General features: G+C 40.7%; 1 protein-coding gene across 2 annotated transcripts in view; it reads right to left on the bottom strand.

Annotated features, from left to right (window-relative positions):
- The window catches only part of PTPRK (protein tyrosine phosphatase receptor type K), a gene marked incomplete at its 5' end in the record, with an annotated part of 400,356 nt that overhangs the window by 8,618 nt on the left and 372,615 nt on the right, over positions 1-19,123 (bottom strand). The window contains 12 exons of one of the 2 annotated variants that reach the window (XM_084262490.1): positions 901-1,074; positions 1,645-1,794; positions 3,453-3,588; positions 5,538-5,692; positions 6,357-6,473; positions 7,211-7,308; positions 8,900-8,936; positions 11,318-11,335; positions 11,529-11,605; positions 12,446-12,533; positions 14,295-14,479; positions 18,678-18,713. In XM_084262490.1, the coding sequence (XP_084118616.1) occupies positions 901-1,074; positions 1,645-1,794; positions 3,453-3,588; positions 5,538-5,692; positions 6,357-6,473; positions 7,211-7,308; positions 8,900-8,936; positions 11,318-11,335; positions 11,529-11,605; positions 12,446-12,533; positions 14,295-14,479; positions 18,678-18,713 (1,271 nt within the window). The remainder of the gene's footprint in view (positions 1-900; positions 1,075-1,644; positions 1,795-3,452; positions 3,589-5,537; positions 5,693-6,356; positions 6,474-7,210; positions 7,309-8,899; positions 8,937-11,317; positions 11,336-11,528; positions 11,606-12,445; positions 12,534-14,294; positions 14,480-18,677; positions 18,714-19,123) is intronic. The other variant, XM_084262491.1, reaches the window with a different exon arrangement.

The following is a 19,123-nucleotide window of genomic DNA, read 5'->3' as shown; positions in this document are numbered from 1 at the left end:
TTTTTCTGGCACAATAGCTAATTGTGAGATTAGGGACTGCAGTTTGCTAGCAGTTCAAATCTTTTCCTGCACTAGCTCAGGAAGAACTCTGGGATGAATACCATTCAGTCCTGATGGTTTCTGCTGCTATTTGTCATTTTATTCCAGCATCTCTTCTTGGCACCGTGGTTTCTGACAGCATTTCATTCTTGAGGAAGAGGATCTGCTTCTGGAAATCGGGTCACTATTTAAGTATTTACTGTAAAGGTGGCTTTAGGGGCCTGGCTTTGGAAATGCTAATGGCAGGCAGAGGCAGGTATCTGACAGCGCATGATGAACTGCTTTATCGATCAGACACCCATAAGCAGGTTCACCTCCTTTTTTTACCTATTAATTCACCTCTTCCCCTGACAATACTTCTGTCACTCAAACTTCAACTTTAAAGAGCTGCTACTTCAAATATGAACACCAAAAGCCTCAACTCTATAGCCAAACATGTCAAATAAGCATTTTGTTTTCTTCCTTCTTCCCCCTTCTCTCCTGCCTCAATACACATAGCCTTTTTGATAAAATAGTAACCTCATGCTCTGGTAGGCAATATTTAGTTCCCAACAAACAGCAGATTTTTGAGATCCAGTTGAGATTTGGAGGGCTGGAGGTTAGAGCTTTATACAACGCTGTCAAAAAGGGCAGATTTCCAGTAGGCCCCACCAGGATACAGAAGGCTAAAGATAACAAACCCTCTGAACAAGTAACACAAGCCAGTGGGGTTTCTTACCCATTCCCCCCACCCTTCTTCATTAGACGTGTTTTACTGGGCGCTATGGTACAAAAGAATGACCCTTTTGAGGTCAAGCGCGCGCTCTTGTGCTTTGCAGTTTTTCATGGCACACTACTCAGACAAAGAAGATAGTCTCTTACGTCCATAAGAGCAGCATTGATGTAGTTGCTGCTCTCCCCATCAATAGTAATTAAGAAAGGCAGACATCTGTCAGGTGGCAGCATATCCATGAAGCGGTTCTTGTCGTGGTTCCTTGGCAAGCAGGCTATGCTGCAGTCCTCCGCTTGCAGCCGAGGGGTCACAGAATTCAGGGTCTAAGGGAGAGAGGAGGCAGGCTTTAGCACGTTGAACTAACAGACAGTGGACCCGAGACTCCTCGAGTTTTAATGTAAAACGTGGCAATATGGGGAAAGGCAAGGTACTGGCGGGAAGACATGAGCAAATCAGAGCTCCTGTCTGCTTGACGGATGTGCGGGAGCTTTTCAGTGGGGGTTAAGCTGCAGGTGTAAAAGGCACTCTGTGCACCACCCAGCACATTCAGCATGACACCATCCCCTCCAAAAGGAAGAAAATAAAGAGGCTTCTTTGGAACCCTAAAGAGCTATGCTTTAGCTGTGCAAATGCAAGCATAAACTCCCTGTGGCTCCTAGCCAGTGCTCTTTTCTCCAGTCAGATACTAGTGCAATTTTATTCCAAGGAGGTTATTCCATATTTAAAACAACTTTGCAAAGCACATAAACACGGGTCCTTTATTTTGTGGGCTATAAGTAAAGGACCAAATGCTATAAACATGATATGAGAACCCTTTCCCTTAAAAAAAATTACATGTATCTAGAGGCAAAGACATTCCCAACACACGAAGAGTTAGTGGGAATTGTGAATACCTGAAACTCATCTTTGAGATGCGAAGAGTTTGTCTGAGAGTCTATTCTAATCATATCAAAATAAGCAGCTTTGAATTCGCAGACAGGAATGGCAGTTTCTCCACACAGGCAAGCTTCTAGAATGGCATCATGAATAAAGATGTACTGCTCCTACCAAATTAGGCAAAGAAACAGAAATTATAGCCATTAAAACAACCTGCATCTTTTCTTCCTTTACGATAAGCAGATCTCCTGTACACTGTAAAAGTCATTCAAGATAGTGTCCATCAATGCGTTAAGCAGCACTTTAGTACAAACACAATGTTGTCCTAATTGGAATGCAGTTAACAAGGATGTTTTCTTCAGAATCAATTTAAATTCAGTAAAACTTAACAGAACAGGCACAGCAATTTATTTAATGGGAGGTTATCAGTTTTCTTGTGGTGCTTGTGGATTTCTGCCTGCATGCCTGTGACTTGGTGGCTTTACTCATTTGGGGTTTTAAAAATTGCTTTCAGTCTTTTAACACCAGCAGAAAGCACCAATTGCTTCAAGTACTGCCAGTGTGATTAGTAATTATTTAGCATGCTGCATGCTCCTTATGCATGTGCAAGGTAGCACACCACTTGCCTCACAGCTGGCTCGAGGCCAGTAAAACCCACAAGTGTGCCCCAACAGAAACAGCATTTCTTCCTGTTTCTGCCTGCCCTTTTTATTTTTTTTTAAATTGCCTTGAGATATCCCAAGTCCTAGACAACCACGAGAGTATTTCAATCAGGCCCCCTGTCAATTTTTACACAGTGCCTACAGTATTTACTCACCCCGAGAGTAACAGAGGCAAATCATGAACTGTGCCAGCCTCCCCTACTATTTGTGGTATCAACACCACAAATTTTTGCATGTGCCAGTAAGAAGAGCACATGTCCAGAGACCACAGTCGTATCCAGCCTCTACAGCCTGTGCTGCTTTACCTACATAGCTGTGAAGCTATTGCCATCATTGTTGTCTAGGTGACCATCACAAGAACTTGCTGCAATTACAACTTTATTTTACTGTGGAAGTATGAACCTCTGAAAGATGATGAGAGGGGTAAGAGGCAAAAGGGAGAGAAAGGAGCCGCAGTAGGGGTGTTAATTCACATGCAAGAGCAGATTAAATTGGTGTGTTTGCAGCAGTCACATGGAAACTCTCCACCCCACGCCCTTCCCACCAGTTAATGACCCTGTAGCAGGGGTAGTTGATTGGGGATTCTTCTTTGGTCAACTGCCACAGGTTGCAACACATAATAAAAACTCTGCCAAATTACATTGATATGCCTGGCTGCCAACTGCAGAGATTTGCAGGTGGTCACAGGAGGCTCAACATTACTCAGATGGCAGAGTGGGGGCTGCTGTAGCTTTATCACTAAGGCAATGGTTTTACTGTGGTGTTGCTGAAGGGATGATGAAAGACAAAAGGGGTAGAAAAGGAAAAAAGGCTTGGCCATGAGATTAATAAAGCAAATAAAAACAGAGTTGAAAAGGGAAAGTGAAATGGACATTAAGTACCACAGGTAAGTCAAATTATGGATAAAGTGGTTGGAGACAGTCTAAAGCCAAGTGGCAACCTGCTGAAATTCCAACTCTGAGTTCCTGGAATTGCTGATAGCAGAGCTGGTGGCAGGGTTGTTGCCCCAGCCTGGTTCTGGGCGCTGTTGGCATTGAGGAATGCTCCCCACTGGAGACGACCCCTCAACAGGGCTACTGCCTGCTCTTGTCAGGGTAACAGAGAAATTCTGACCTAGCAGGTTTCAGAAAGCATCAGGTGCTTTGAAGGTAGAACTGCCGTACCTCTGTTTGTACCATGTTGATGCGACGGGACCGTAAGGCTTTGACACAGTTGTAGATATCCACAACACCTTCTCTTTCTGCCATATCTAACATGATATCGATCACAATATAGCAACCTGTCCGTCCAGCACCAGCACTAAAAAGAATCAGTAAATCCTGTTAGGAATACCCCCATGAAAACACCTCCAAACTTTAAATAAACCCATTACTGAGACCGTTTTTACAGAGTTATTCAGTTCTTTCATCACAACCACTATCTAATTCTTATTTTTTACCTCCTTCTCTTCATAATGTTCTTTAAATGTTTCAATGTGCCCCAAATAACTGTTTAGTATCAGATTTGACCCTCCTAGTAACTGAAAAAAAATAAATATTTGTTTTCCTCCATTTATCACCCAGATCAATACTTAAAGTACAAAGAAAAGTTAAGTTAACCTGAAATCTGAAGGATAATTAAGTTTATGCACTTCACAAGATGACAGATCTTGGCTGATTGTAAAGTCATATATTTCAATAAGAAACTCAAGTGTATGTTTTACCAGCTCAGTTGTAAGCTGGTTCGGGCAGCACATCTAACAGTATCCAGAAGAATGAATTTTGATTTATTTTTGTTTTATAAAAAGCTATGGACATTTTTTGCACAGTGAATTCTTGAAATCTGTAAAGACTGAGTAACGTCATCTATTGAATGTAATTAAACATTTGATGGTGCTGAAAGAATATTCTGTTTGTCAAAGGACCGTGTCTCCCACCAACACAAACCTTGAAAAACTTGCACAGGAAAAACAACATTCTGTATGTGTTGCCATTAACCTCATTCCACCTTCTTTCATCTCCTTGCTTACTTTGATTTAAAATAATAATCTGCTCAGACATTATATGCAACTCCAAGCTATCAAAAGCAACTGCATCTACACTTACTCTTGCATGCTGTCACAAAATTGTTGTGAGCCAGCTAAAATGATAGCCTGAAGTATCAAATGAAGGAAAGGAGCCATCCAGAGAGATCTTGACAGGCTGGAAAGATGGGCCCAGGTGAACCTGATGAGGTTCAACACTGCCAAGTGTCAGGTGTTGCACTTGGGATGGAAGAATCCCAGACATAGACACAGCCTGGGAGAAGAGCTCCTGGAGAGCAGCCCTGCTGAGAAGGACTTGGGGATTGTGGTGGATGAGAAACTTAACATGAGCAGCAGTGGCTCCTGCAGCTCACAAGGCCAATGGTATCCTGGGCTCCATCAGCAGAGGGGTGGCAGCAGGGACAGGGAGGGGATTGTCCCTCTCTGCTCTGCCCTCGTGAGGCCCCAGCTGTAATCCTGAGTCCAGATCTGGGGCCCCCAATACAAGAAAGATGTAGAACTGTTGGAGAGGCTTCAGAGGAGCCACAAAGATGATTAGAGGGCTGGAGCACCTCCCCTATGAGAAGAGGCTGAGGGAGCTGGGCTTGTTCAGCCTGGAGAAGAGAAGGCTGAGGGGGGACCTCATTGCAGCCTTCCAGTCCCTGAAGGGAGCAGAGGAACAGGAGGGGAATCAACTTTATAAAAGGGTAGACAATGGCAGGACAAGGGGGAATGGATTAAAACTAAAGGAAGGAAGGTTTATATTAGATATTAGGGGGAAGATTTTTACAGAAAGAGTGGTAAGGGGCTGGAACAGGCTGCCCAGAGAGGTGGTGGATGCCCGGTCCCTGGAGGTGTTCAAGGCCAGGTTGGATGGGGCCCAGGGCAGCCTTGTGTAGCTCCAGGCCTGGAGGTTGGTGTCCCTGCCTGTGGCAGGGGGGTTGGAGCTCTGTGATCCTTGGGGTCCCTTCCAACCCAGACCATTCTATGATTCTATGATTTAGCTGGTGCAGCTCTTGCAGACAAAAAGAAAACCTCTGGCTACTCGAGTCAGGAAAAGGGCACTAGAGTCCTGCCACTTCCAAACGCTGCTGTAGACAGCCACATCCTATCACAGTTAAATTAATTCAAAAAAGGAACAGCAAAACCAAAACACTTCAAAATGACAGATGCTTCATGAGAGACTAATATAAATTTTTGCATAGACAGTTGTTGGAAAAAGTGAATCCAGCTCTTCCATACGCACCTGCAATGGACAACAATAGGCCCTGCGCTAGGCGGGTTGGATAATTTGACTCTCCGTATGAAGGAAAGCAGGCCTGTGGCATTGTAAGGAACCCCATGATCTGGCCAGCCGGTGAAATGAAACTGTTTAACCTCACGGATTTCATTGTAGCCCCTCTGTAAAAGGGAAAAAAAAAAACAAACCAAAGAAAAGGTATGAAATTCAAAGTATTTCATACTGTAGATAGTCTCTGATTCAGATAATGATAACACACACCATAGCATCTACACGCTCCTTTCATCATTTCACCAATTATTTAAAGCAAAGACCATGTGAAGTTTAAAGATGTCTTTTTTTTCCACTTTGAGTTTGTAATTTTTACTTTTGCTATTAACCATGCAAATTTTGCCTCATTAGATTTTTCTTTTAATAGCCCTAGATGCAATTCACATGGATTATCAGGAGTTTTGCTAATGAAGACAATGCCATTTACAGGCAAGCATAATGATTTACCAGCACATCACAACAGAGTGAACAGAGATGAATGACAGGCATGACTCAAACCCCAGAAGTGCAGCTACTGAGAAGAGATGACTGTCAGAGAGGGGAGGGTAGCAGTCAATGTTTCTGTGGAAATTGAAAATCCCACAGTGAGACGCGTGTTTGGATGGTGCTGATGTAGCTCATTACTCCCACGGTGAGCTATGCCTGCCTACTGTGGACCTGCTAACCAGACAGAGGGATCTGGTATTGTACAGGAACACATGTGAGCATAGTCACCTCCATGCTCCTTGCTAGCAAAGAACTGTATTTTGCTGAGCCCTTTCAAAACATGCTCACCCTTCCCAGCGTGAAGGTCCTGACGACGTACTCGGCGAGGGGCTCCATTTCCACACAAGTCACTTTGAAGTCACCATAAACTTCTGTGTCGTCAGGCCAATACTTGTAACACTTGACCTAAATACAAACATGGGAAGGCATTTGACACCAAAGGAAAATCAAAGCCTGAGGGCACGCTAGTGCATTTACTGCATGACAACCGAGCGCTCCTGTGGCTTGTCATGGAGAGTGGTTGTTCTGTCAAGTTGAGCACTAGCTAGCAGGAGTTTCCACTGCTCTACACCGCTGTACTTAGATGTCAAATTCATTTCTAAATGAGCACTTTTTCATTTTTTTTTTCAGTGCTGAGCTACAGAATACATTTCCACTTAATGTTAAACTGGGAGGCATTTCCCAACCAAACTGTTGCAAATAAACCCAGATACTTCGTATTATTCCCTGAGGGATGTGTTACTGCTAAACTGTAAATAATTTGCTGAATTCTAGCCACTGATACAGAAACGTGTTTGCTTACTAGTCCACTTACTCTGCTCATTTGAGTGACTTGTTATACAAATCTATTTTGCAGAAATATGAATTTTGAATTCAGACAATTGTTCACTACTCACGCAAGCAACATACATAGAATCAGATTTATTCAGAAGTTACCACTGGCTTTACACAATATTGTAACTCAGAACAGTGTCTGAACTACCAACTCTTCCCCCTCCCCTCTACTAAGGTTTCAGAGCTGTCCTTCACCAGACTCTTCTACATTCTTCTGATGATATGTCTTGTCAGCAGTTTGTTTTGGTTTTTGGTATTTTTTTCTTTGGGTTTGCAGCATTAAAAGTAAAAAATAAATATAAACTTACTCTTCCCACTTCCACTAAATTTGTGACCATCACAACGCAAGCTGATTGCTCCTGCCATATCATTCTCCAAAAGTCATACACGGTCTCATGAACTGGACCTGTAAGAAAAATTCCAGGTAATGCTGTGCAACAAACTAACAGTGAAAGCTAAAAGCTTAGCTGAAAAGCAAAGCTAAAAATAAAATCCAGTGCTTTTCAGAGCTGACACACACAAATGCAACTTGCTCAGAGATGAAAGCTTCGTGAAACCACATCATTATACCAGTTTCCAGGTGATATTGTTATTTCTAACCAAAGCTGAATCTTCTTGGTTTAACTGCATTACAGCTTTTAAGATCGCTTTACGTGTGTTAATGTCTTGCATGTCAGCTTCTTGATGTTCACTGAGGAGATGCCCAGACTGGTGTGAGGCATCAGTCAGGAGGACCGGCCATACAGGCCCTGTGTACTCACCATCTAGCTCCTGGCGCGGGGCGCAAGCACGAGTAGGCACAGAGACAGAAGCTTCCCACTGAAGGGTATTTAAACTAACTTAACTACTTTTCTGTTGAAGCAGCCCAGGAGCACTCATTTGAGCTCTGCCTCCTGCTCTGCTGCAGAGTCAAGATACCTTCAGCTGAGTGACAGAGGCTTTCACCCTGTTACAAACATCTCAGAAACAGCTCCCTGACCACAGCCCAGCAGCAGTGTAAGTATTACCAAAGACTCAACCATATTCCTTCATATGCTAGATCAAGAGCTGCATACTAAAGCAGCAATATTTTTTGTGTCTTTTGCACACTATAAAATGCAACTGTAGAGCCAACTGCCACAGCCACACCTGTTCAGACAGCACTTACACAGAAATAACAAAAAAATGCAGACAGAAATTTAAGCATCCTGCTTTAAAACAAGCCTTCAGCTTGTCTTTCCTGTGTGCAGCTACAATCAACTGAGGGCACAAGATACAGGATATTTCCAACCAGATATCTGATTATACTCACAGATCAAATAATGACACATCTAAATCTAATTACTTTTAATTTAATTCATGGTCTCTGATATTTCTCTGCAATCTTAGATTAACCTATTTGGTTTTCTTCATTGCAAGGAGTTTTATCAGAAGTAGAAAATAAATAATTTCCATAGAAATTCATTTTTCCCCCTCTAACTCCCCCTTTTTTTTATTAGCAGGGTGTTATATGATAAAGATTTCCCTCATTTCTTCCTACAAAGAGGCTTTGTCCTTCTCTGGCCTTACTTTACCCAGATTTTCTGAGACAGTGTTTAATTTATCATTACTATCTTCACTGTTTCCATCCTGGACTAAATCCTAGACAGTAAAATAATACATTGTAATACGGGAAGAAAAATGCCCTGAGGCAGGCTGAAGCTGTTCTCTTCTCCATCCATATGCCTCTTTTCTCTATTCATCTTCATAATTGGAAATCATGGTAGTAGCTTCTGACTTTATCAGCTGAATTTATCACTGAAAGAATTCCTCAATATCTAATTAACATGATAAATTAGTGCAATTTTTTCATTTATTCACATTCCACCTGAACATGCTATGTTAATTTACCATAACACAAGATGACAACTCACAGTATCAGACATGCTTTATTTTGATCTACTTCCATTTTAGCAAAACTATGCTGGACACTATAAGTGAACACTTGTTCTGTTTGATTAACGCTGGCAGATTCTTACCTTGGGTTGCAATGTAGTGACTTGGTCTCTGATATCCCTAAAACAGCAATATAAGTTGGTTTGAGTACCATACTACTAACAGAGAGAGGAAAATAAAAGCATAACGATGCTACAGAATTCTTATCTCTAGACAATGTTTTCAGAACAAGCCAATATTTAAGAGCAGCATGAAGCTCAAAACCTTAGAAACCAGTTAATACTGAAAAGGTTTGAATGACAACAGATAAAATGGAAATAAGAACATCTGACTTGAACAGACATTGTGGTGTACTGGGAGGGAGTATTCTAGATGGGTCCCTTGAGCCTAAAGATCAATCTTCTATTGAAATGATCCCCCCAGCTGAATAAATAACATTTAGTAATGTTCGTCTTTGCCAGCAGATTATCTCAGTAGTTAATCTGCGTTCCAAATTTATCCAATATGGAAAAAAACCCCAACCCAAAATACACACTCTTTGCTTTTTTTTTAAAATAGAGAATTATGGGAGACACAAAGAGGTATGTACCTGAGCTGTAAGAAAAGGGGGCAGAGCCACTGTGGTGTGTGCACAGAATCAGGGTCCTATGGCAGCGGGATCTTCTGCAAACTATTCTGTTCTACTGCACAAAGGGTGCATCCATCATGCTGGACATGATGCCCACAAGTATATACACAAACATATACCTGCAGATAGGCATATAGATAACCCTACACAGCTAAGCCTTTCCCATCAGGTGGGTCTCAGCCAGTTCTAGCTGTACCATACAGTATTAATTGTCTGTTTAAAAACCACAACACAGAGCTACTGCTCTTGAGGAAATCAGTGTATTTTGACCAGTGCCAGCAATAGTAGCTACAAAGAGGAAAGGCAGCTTTAGAGAGAAGACAACAGAGAATTCAGCAATGTGAAAATGTTAAAGAAATAACTCTGATTATTTTCTAGGTTACAGGTTTATTAGGCCACCTGATTCAAGTACCGCATTACGGGAGCGCAGGAGTCCTTGGATTCCTGGTATTCACCAGATGCTACTTAAATGAAGGATTTCAGTGTACCCAAGGAGTTTATGTTCTTTTCCAGTAACTGCTTCGTTATTCTGCCTAGAGTGAGAGCACCTTCCTCTGGGGCTTATGAAAAAACTTCTGAGTAACCTACTCTTGGCTTTACAAGAGACCAAAGTTGCATCAAATGACTACAAAATTAGTCTCAAGCCCCAGCTTCAAATTATGAAAGTGAAACCCATTCTACACTGTTTTACACTCACTAACGCTTTCCAGAAGGTAAAAGTGTCACTTTAAAATTGCAAAGTGCCAGTTTTAACTTACAGCTTTCCTGTCTGGTTGTAATGAGGTTCGATCTACTCCTAAACAAGAGTAACAATGTCCTCAAGGAAATGGAATTATTACAAATTTGGGAGAGTTTTCTTGTTTAAGGCCCCAGGCAAAATATCACGAGCCTAAGACTTCACAGGGATTGCCATGTTAAAACATCAGAATCAAAAGACAGCAATATACCTGAAGCCATATGTTTATACCCTGGAAAGTCAAGAGGGTCTTAAATAATTTATCAACTAACAATGGACAGTAAAATTTAGTAAGATGCAATTATAAAGCAAAGTAACCAAAGCCATGTATTTTTAAAACACTTGTACTACCTATTCCAGTAATTTTCAAATTACTTTGAATAAAACAACCTGTTTATTCCTAAGGTGTTACTTAGATCAAAATTACATTTTTTTAAATCAAGAGAATTTGTTTGAATTCCCTGTTTGTGTCAGGTTATGTTATATTTATAATTTTCATCTTTATTTCTCAAAGTATGGAATTTCAAACTTTAGAGGTTTTCTGCAAAAGCAGGGAAATTCACACTGCATTAAAATAATTATATATATATATATATGTTTGTGTATATACTTTGGAATATCTGAATTAGCACCTTAAGACAAATGTCAGCTAAATATTGTTTGTCTAAAAAGTTAAAACCAACCAAACAAACCCCACAAAAGGCTGTAATCCCTCCCTTTTTGCCAGACATAGAGTAGGACTAGTTCACAGGTACAATTTCAGACGACTACAGTACAGCATACTATCCAGCTTCTCACACAGAAATGGGAAGGGGAAAAGAAAAGCTAGTGGCCAAAATCACCATCATAAAAAAAAAAAGTGAACAGCAAATTCTCTTTAATAGACAGGTTCACCTGAGTTATCTAACAAGAACTAATAATATTCAGAGTTAAAAGGCTCAAATTTTTTTTTCCAAAACAGGTACAAAAAATATTCACACAAAAGGAAATTTTTTAAAGGAACAGATGAGATAGATAAATTAGATGAGGCATGCACAGTTATCAAGTAATAAAGATAGAAGAGGAAAGTAATTAATAACAATATCTATATTAAATATTTACAATAGGATGCCGTTATTCACATATAGTGGTACTTACATCCCTGTACAGCCAAATCTACAGCCCAAACCAAAGTCAGATGTGAAAGAAAGCACAACAATGTCAGTGAGTACTAGGACGTAGAACAAGGAAAGTGTACATTTTGTTCTTAATAAAGAAAGCTTTCAATAAATTTGTAGGCATAACATGCAATAGTTTCGCATAGAGAAGCTGGCAAATCGAGAGGGAGAAAGCTGTGCAATCCACTCACATCTATGTAGTTGGCATTAATGTAATCTGAAGATGGATCATCTTCAACGGGTTGCAAAATCACCCTGGAGTGGTCATCTGTAAAAACCAAGTGGTTACAGTGCCTTTTTGAAGCGTGATTTTTAAGTTAGATATTATGGTAAGTCATCTAGAAAACCTAAATCATATTTAGGCATTCACACCTCACAATTGACAACCCTTAACTTGTAAGTGTTTACACAGAATCACAAAGAACCATTTTGGCTGAGGGCTCCCATTACTTCCAAAAAACACCCACTGAACTTCATTAAGGGCAGCTGAAAGGTATCATCACACTGTTGCACGTGTTTAGAAAGACACAAAGAATCCAGGTTACTTGCTCAGTTCATTTCACCATCAGCTCCACTGATGGCAATCTAGAAAACCCCCAAAAAAATCCCGATTACCATTTCCTTCCTTCCCAGCCTGCTTAAGTTCGTACTGAGACGTTAAGGACAACGAGGAAGTCACAACATCGGGGGTTAGCACTCGGGATTCGATGAAGAGGTAACTCTACCCGTGTTCAGGGGCTTCTCAGGCAGCTTCATTCCTGCGTGGTCAATTGCATGTGTGAAACAGTACCGAATTGCGACCTAGCGGGGCTGGATCCGAGCGAGCGCTAGCTTGTCGCTGCTGCGCGCTTACCACAGCCTGCACAACAGAGGTGCAACCGCCAGATTCAGCCTGAGTTGTGAGAGGAAGAGAGTTGAACTGTGAAGGACAAAAAAAAAAAAACAAAAACCCGAAAAAACCCACCACCAAAATACCCAAAAAGCTGGAAAAGGCACTGTCCTCCTTGTCTGCTTGGGGTATTAAGTAGATATGCCACCGGAGACTTGTAAAGAGAGGGAGAACATGGCACGAGTAACACACGCTCAAACCAAGCACACCAATACTCACATGCTATAATGTTTCCATAGCGGTTCTTTGTTCTGTTTTGATCCTTCTTAGCCACATCCCAAGAAGCTGACTGCCCCTCAAAGAAACTCTATAAATAAAAATGTTCCGAAAGAAAACATTCTGACCATTAATTTATCTCCAAAAGTAACAGTTTACAAGAACTCCCCTACTATAAGGTAAGCTCAGCTTTACTCCTCAGCTTTACTCCTCTGCTCTGGTCACCCAGACGGCACCATGGTATAGAAACCTCTCTAGAGAAGAAGGGATGCTCTCTCCCTCTGACTGCTACGGGTCAACGGGCAAGTCACTGACAGACTCCAAAGGGATTTCAAATCCTGGAATCACTAGAAGGCTAAATTTGCTCAGACAACCTTGCCATGGAGGAACAAGAATAACTGAGATAATGTGGGGACACCCATCACCCCTCTTACAAGACATCACAATACAGAGCCTGTTTACTGCAGCATTACATTGCTTTCCTTGCATCGCTTGGTAAAATAGCTTTTCTTCCTACAGAGACATCAGGAAGACTCCTTGGCCAATGTTTATTGTTCATGTTGTTTTATCTTGTATCCCTCCCTCTAGCCACTAGCAAAATTATTCTACATTTTTGAACTCTTAAGTGTCTGAACTCTCAGTAGTGATAGAAGCAGCTTTTACTCCTCCTCGTGTTTTTCTTCATTACCCGTAGATATTTTACAGCTGTTGCAGGTCTATGCTATTCTTTCCTTCCAGATGTTCTCTTATCCTGACCTGGGTAAGTTAGCTGCAGAAAGTACAGAGTAGTCATGGAAACAAAACTTTAATGCACACTCAGAAGCCCAAGCTGGGGCTAAGATGTCATGTAAGGTAACAGAAGAAGTAGCAAGTAGGAAAGCACCTGATGTGGCATCAGGAACCACCCTCCCGCCCCCAGCAGTGGTTGACATTTGGGCTTAGCCCTGAAGTTAGGCAGAGCATAACGGAGCGTATTTAAGTAAAAGAGAGGAAAAGAGAATGGTATTCTTTTAAAAACCAGACATTTATTTATTCCAGTTCTTATGTTACAGGAGAGACAGCTGCAGAAAGGAGAGAAGGTTGAAAACTGAGTCAGAAGAGGTTACTTAGAGAAAACTCATTTTAAAGCTAGCTGTATTACGTGCAACCTTGGTGGTACCATTCCCATCTTTACTGTGTGTCTTGCCTGATATTCTAATTCCAAAGAATAGCAACAGATTCAGAGATCAGCAGTGATATGAAGCTGTACTCATCGTCTACCTCCAGTGCTCGGAATTTTTTGCTTCCAATTTATTATTAAAGTTGTAACTAGACATGCTCAGGCAGGTCTAATTAGAACTTCAAGAAGTTCCTTCTCTTGGCACATCTTTACTGCTTCTCAGCTGGAGTTTAGTCCCAGTATTGCCCTACTGAGATGCTATAATAAATCATGAGAGTGCTTCCAGTCAGTGCTTCTTGAAAAACCAGCCAGGTTAAATCTTTACTTTAACCCAGTCCAGGAGATCTGCACTGTAGGTGGCTCAGAAAACTCACATAACTGATTACAGCAGCTCAACTAAGAAGCAGCAACAAAGAGGTATCAGCTTCTTACAATAAATCAAAATGATTCAGCAGGGCATGCCTTCTGATGCCCTAAAGTAAACGACAGTGTTTTATCCGGGCACTTACAATGGCTCAAACCATTGGACTCCACTCACTATTTCACTTTTCAGTTACACATACAGAAAGCTTATGCCTGCTTGTTTTTTATCAGGTTTTCACTTACACCCATGACATTCAGTTGCACCCTTTTGCAATGCAGTGCAAACAAAAGGGATTTCTCTTAGCAAAAACCCACCACTGAAGATCTCACCTCGTACTCCTCCTTAAATCCGTAGCTGTCAGAGGTCTTCATGAGGTTGATGTGCTGCAGCAGATCAGCCACCCTGATGGCAGGGTGCAACTGCCCAGTCTGGTATGGGGATTCTGTGCCTTCACACAGGTAACGAGGAACATCCAGGAGCCGGCTGGACTCTGCTGTCGCGCTGTGATTTTCATCTGTATTCACAAGAAATCAATGCATTAAGTACCTGCGGGGCAGTAACACCTGCTGCTATGTACATATCAACATCTATTTTCAACCTCTTTCTTCAAAACCATGTCTAATTTCTCAGAACGCAAAGCACTTACTCTCCAGCACATAAATACTGTGAAGTGCATAAAGGAATTTAACTGCAAACACACAGAAAAGTTTGCAATCCTTCATCCCGCAATAAAGATGTCTGAAGGGCATTTTATTTGAAGCTACAAAACTTTATGACATTAATGTACTTGAGAACACCAGCCTCTATCACCCAAAGTAACTTTTTTAATGGCTAATATGTATCAACAGCGATACTACACCTTAAACAATAAATTAGAGTAACTCTGCAGTGGTATCGGCACATCATTTGTCTAAGGCCAACAAACAGTAAATTGAGATCCCAGTAAAAAAGAGAAGCAATTACACTACCCCTTCAGAACACCATCTCCATTTGGGAAGATGAATCAGCACTTCAGGGCGGTCATTTTAACTCGGGTCTTTTTAGTAGTGAAATGAAACTCTTGAGTGTGCTCACTTCAGCTGCAGTTTTTGCTCCATATAGACCCAGAAGTTTCCTCTAGTGCCCTGTGCTGCACCAACCCTCTTATCAAAACCACACGTGAAAGCTGCAGGGAGTGATTGCATTTTCCTGCCGTGGAACAGGTTGTTGTTTGGTTTCTTATCAACTGGCAGTTCAAATGAATTTACAGAGGGAGAAACATTCTAATTGAAAACTTTTTTTGGGAAGAGGCAACTGAAATGAGAAGTGGGTAGCTGGCCCCTCTTTGAAATCAGTTTGCCATTTTCCTCGAAAAGGATTCATGATAAGAAGTAAAAACACTCTAGGAAAAAAAAACTTAACACCCCAAGGGTTGGGTTCTCTACAATTCCACCAGAATGCAAATCCTGTTAACACCTCCTGAAATGAGATCTCCTAGTATGAAACCCAATTCTTTGAAGTGTCACACAAGTTGCTAATTTCAGTACATTTACGCCTCACTAAACTGCCTAATAATGTGAGTGACACGCTGCAGTCACTTTTTATTGTAGTGATACCCACATTAAATCATACACTTTTCAAACCACCTCAGGATTTGCAGTTTTCCCCATCCCTTGCAGTATATACTTACCAGTAATAGGCACTTTAACCCATTGAAGCAGCAAAAAACAATGAGTGAACAGAACATAAGAAATTTATTTCAGGACTACGTTAGAAAATGACTAAAAGAAAATGACATTAAAAGTTGTTAAAGCTTCACAATAAGTAACAATGAAAGCTGTTTTAAAAATATAAGGGCCACATTATTATGCCATCAGTGCAATGATAGGGACTTGATAAAAGCAAAACTGTCATACTAACTTCCTGCTAATGTAGCACAGAATGGAAGGCAGCATTAATAACCCAGACAGGAGGAAAAAGAAACCTGCTGCAGACACAAAGTAATAAGAGCTTCATACAAAACAACATGTTCCATAATTTAGAGCCCATAGAATTTTGCTCATCTCAATAAAACAGAGGAAAACTGCTTTGTGATGCTGGGCTAGGTAAAGGCTACATGGAGATGTAGTAGGCCAAAGGAACATCTAGTTCCAAAGGAACAAGTTTACGGGTACCCAACCCCTTCTACACAGTATGCACCAAGAGCTTGTCTACTTTTCTCTGCTATTTCATTCCAGGCAATGAAAAATACTACCTCCTCCAACTAGAATTGTTTTGCATGTACCAGGAGACTGTTATGCCCAAAACACCATTACCAGTAGACTGAAATACAGACAGGAACTATTAAACCCTCCTTCAATTAGTTCCTGGTCCTTGCTGTTCACAGTTGACTGAATCTGTGTCTGCCACAATGTAGTGGCAACACATCGACCTTTGGAATATGCTTATAGCCTAAATGAGTCATTAGGAATAGCTTGACAAGTATCAACAGTTGTCTGTGTAGCTTGTAAGTGCCTGAAATGAAGACACAAGAAGCTCTTAGAAGAATTTCAGGAAAAGTCTTATCTTCTGTACACCCATCAATCTGATTTTGATAAATATTCAGAATTACTGTGTCTAACCCTTCTCTCTGTCAGGCAGCAGTGCTATCTCACCACCCTTCATAAGTTTCCTGAACCATCTGGTTAGGTTTTCTTGGGCCCGAAGTGGAAGGCTCCAGCATGCAACTGCTCTGACAGTTACACACTCCCTAAGACACTCCTGCAGTTAAGAGAATGGCACTTGCTACATGATCAAAATGAAGTGGGCAGAATATGACTTGACAAATCTCCTACATGGTGAGAACGCCCAGCCTGACAAAGACCAAAGACTGCTCACAAATAGTGATGTGCTACTGGTCTCAGAGGACACTTGATATGAAGATCTGCAAACGCTCCCCCTGGGTATACCTTCTACCAATATTTTTACCCACAACTTGCATAATGAGATAGAAAATACCCTGACAGCATGGGCAGAGGGCACTGAGCAGTAACACACCACAAGCACTTCACAAGTACAGGATCAGATTTCAAAGCTATCTTGGTTATCTGGGCGACAACACCAAAATCAACAAGGTGAACTGAACAGTGACTGCAACATACTGTGTGTAGGAAAGGGAAGTCAAATACATAACTACAAAATGGGAGTCACAGATTGGGTAATGACAACTGGGATTTTAGCAGATTACTCAATACAAGTCAGCAACACCAGTGCAGAAAAAAGGACAAAATACAGTTCAGGGAGCAGGAACACTACAAGTAGGGCACAGGGTTACCTACTGCACCCAGCTCTGCATTGAGATTCCTTCTAAGAACTCTACCTGATTTGGGGGCACCATAATTAAAAAAAATTCACCTATGAGTTGGAAACTCTTCAGAGGAAAAGAATGATAAAAAGTTTAAAAAACATCACCTACATGATGATGAGTAAAACAACTGGGTTTAACTCAACTAGAAGAGAGAGAACTGAGGACACGTGAAACTTTCTATGGGTAGAAGACAGTTTTCAAAGGACAGGAGTGTGTCAGTTCTCCACCTTTTCTACACATCTCTCAAAAAGAAATAGTTCAATTGACCAGCAATGAGGATGTAGTCTAGATTAGTCTAGCCAGGAAAAAACCATGAGTGAACAGTAATAATAGTAGTAATGCCCAGTTGGTAGCAACTAATACTCAGAAGGTTGAGCTTTGGGTCCCAAGTAATACTAATATGGATCTGAATTTTATTTTTATTTGGGAGAAATGAGGCAGTGGAGCATGCCACTTCATGACAAATCTTTAAAAGACAATAGACAATCAATTGCCAGAAAGAGTCTACGTTATGCACGTAATATCCCATCTAAAACCAGAGAAGGGATAGGGATTAAATTGCCTCCAGGCTCCTTTAAGCTTTACTTCTAGGAATCTAATTTTAAACCTCAGTTTATATTTGTGTCCACTCCCTGATATTTGTTTTTTTATCCTAAAATGTCCCCAGTAACTGTCTGAAACTCAATACTGCACACTGTGTTTATCAAACCAAGAATGCAGGTAAAAATCACTCTTTTATCTTCATATTTAAAAAACCCCAAACGCTCTAAAACATGCATTCAGTGTTAGAAATAACATAGAAGCAAGCAGCCCGTCCACTCACAACACCTGTTCTTTTTAAAGTAAGCTGAAAACATTACTCCTTAAGGTCAACTGAAAAATGTAATTAATATAGGTGTACAGGAATGTCTATACAGAACCTAACAAGTTGTTTTGTTTTGGAAATTTCAGAAGATTTTCCCCTTTTCTGTTTTGATTAATTCCTGATATTTACTTAGAAAACCAAGCTTTGAGTGTCAAATCCTGCTAACACGGATCTGAATTTTATCTTTACATATCTCTTAAAGAGAGTTCTGGTTTCACATGTCATTTCACTGGAGCTCAGTTTGAATGGCCTGGGGGAAAAAGTTTTAGTATTTTCCATTTACCTGTCTCCTCATTTACTCTTCATTTAGCACTGACTAGGAATAACTTCTTAAAGAGAACATAAAATAAATTTTATTCTAAAAGCAGTGTCAGTTTAATTCTGAATTGATAAAGGGAGTCTAGAGTTATTTTCTGACAACAGCATAGCTGGCTTTTACATAAAACAAGCTGTTTCAACGTTCAATCATGCAAGAAGACAAAACTCATGCAGGAATGGATAATGAAGGACTAGGGTCCTCACCTAACACAGCTGTCGGCACAAGTGGATCATTGGGCACTGTAGGAAAACAAAGCTCATGAAGAAATACATTACCCTCAATTTGTGTATTTTTAAGATAAAAACAATACACTTCAGAGTATAGCCAAGTGATAACTAAACCCCATTAATTTTGTTACAACAGAAAAATAGAACAACTACACAGTTCCAGAAAGCATCCCGAATAAAAGAGCAATGAAAGGTAGTGATTTTGGACTTCAGAAATGTAATGAGAAAGGCAAAGAGATTCTTACTGAAATGAAATAAAGAAGACATTACATGCAATTTAGGTTTTGAAAAGGCTCCTCCTTCACTATTGTTCCTTCACCTCACAATAAAGGCTCACTTTCACAGATCCAAATCCTTTCCTATTAAGCCCATGTAATACTTGAATAGCTCATCTCAAAATAAAATGGTATTACTTTAAAGTC

Source organism: Gallinula chloropus, assembly GCF_964237585.1.
Source record: "Gallinula chloropus genome assembly, chromosome: 3".
NCBI classification, from domain to species: domain Eukaryota; kingdom Metazoa; phylum Chordata; class Aves; order Gruiformes; family Rallidae; genus Gallinula; species Gallinula chloropus.
This window is presented reverse-complemented; position numbering and strand designations above follow the sequence as displayed.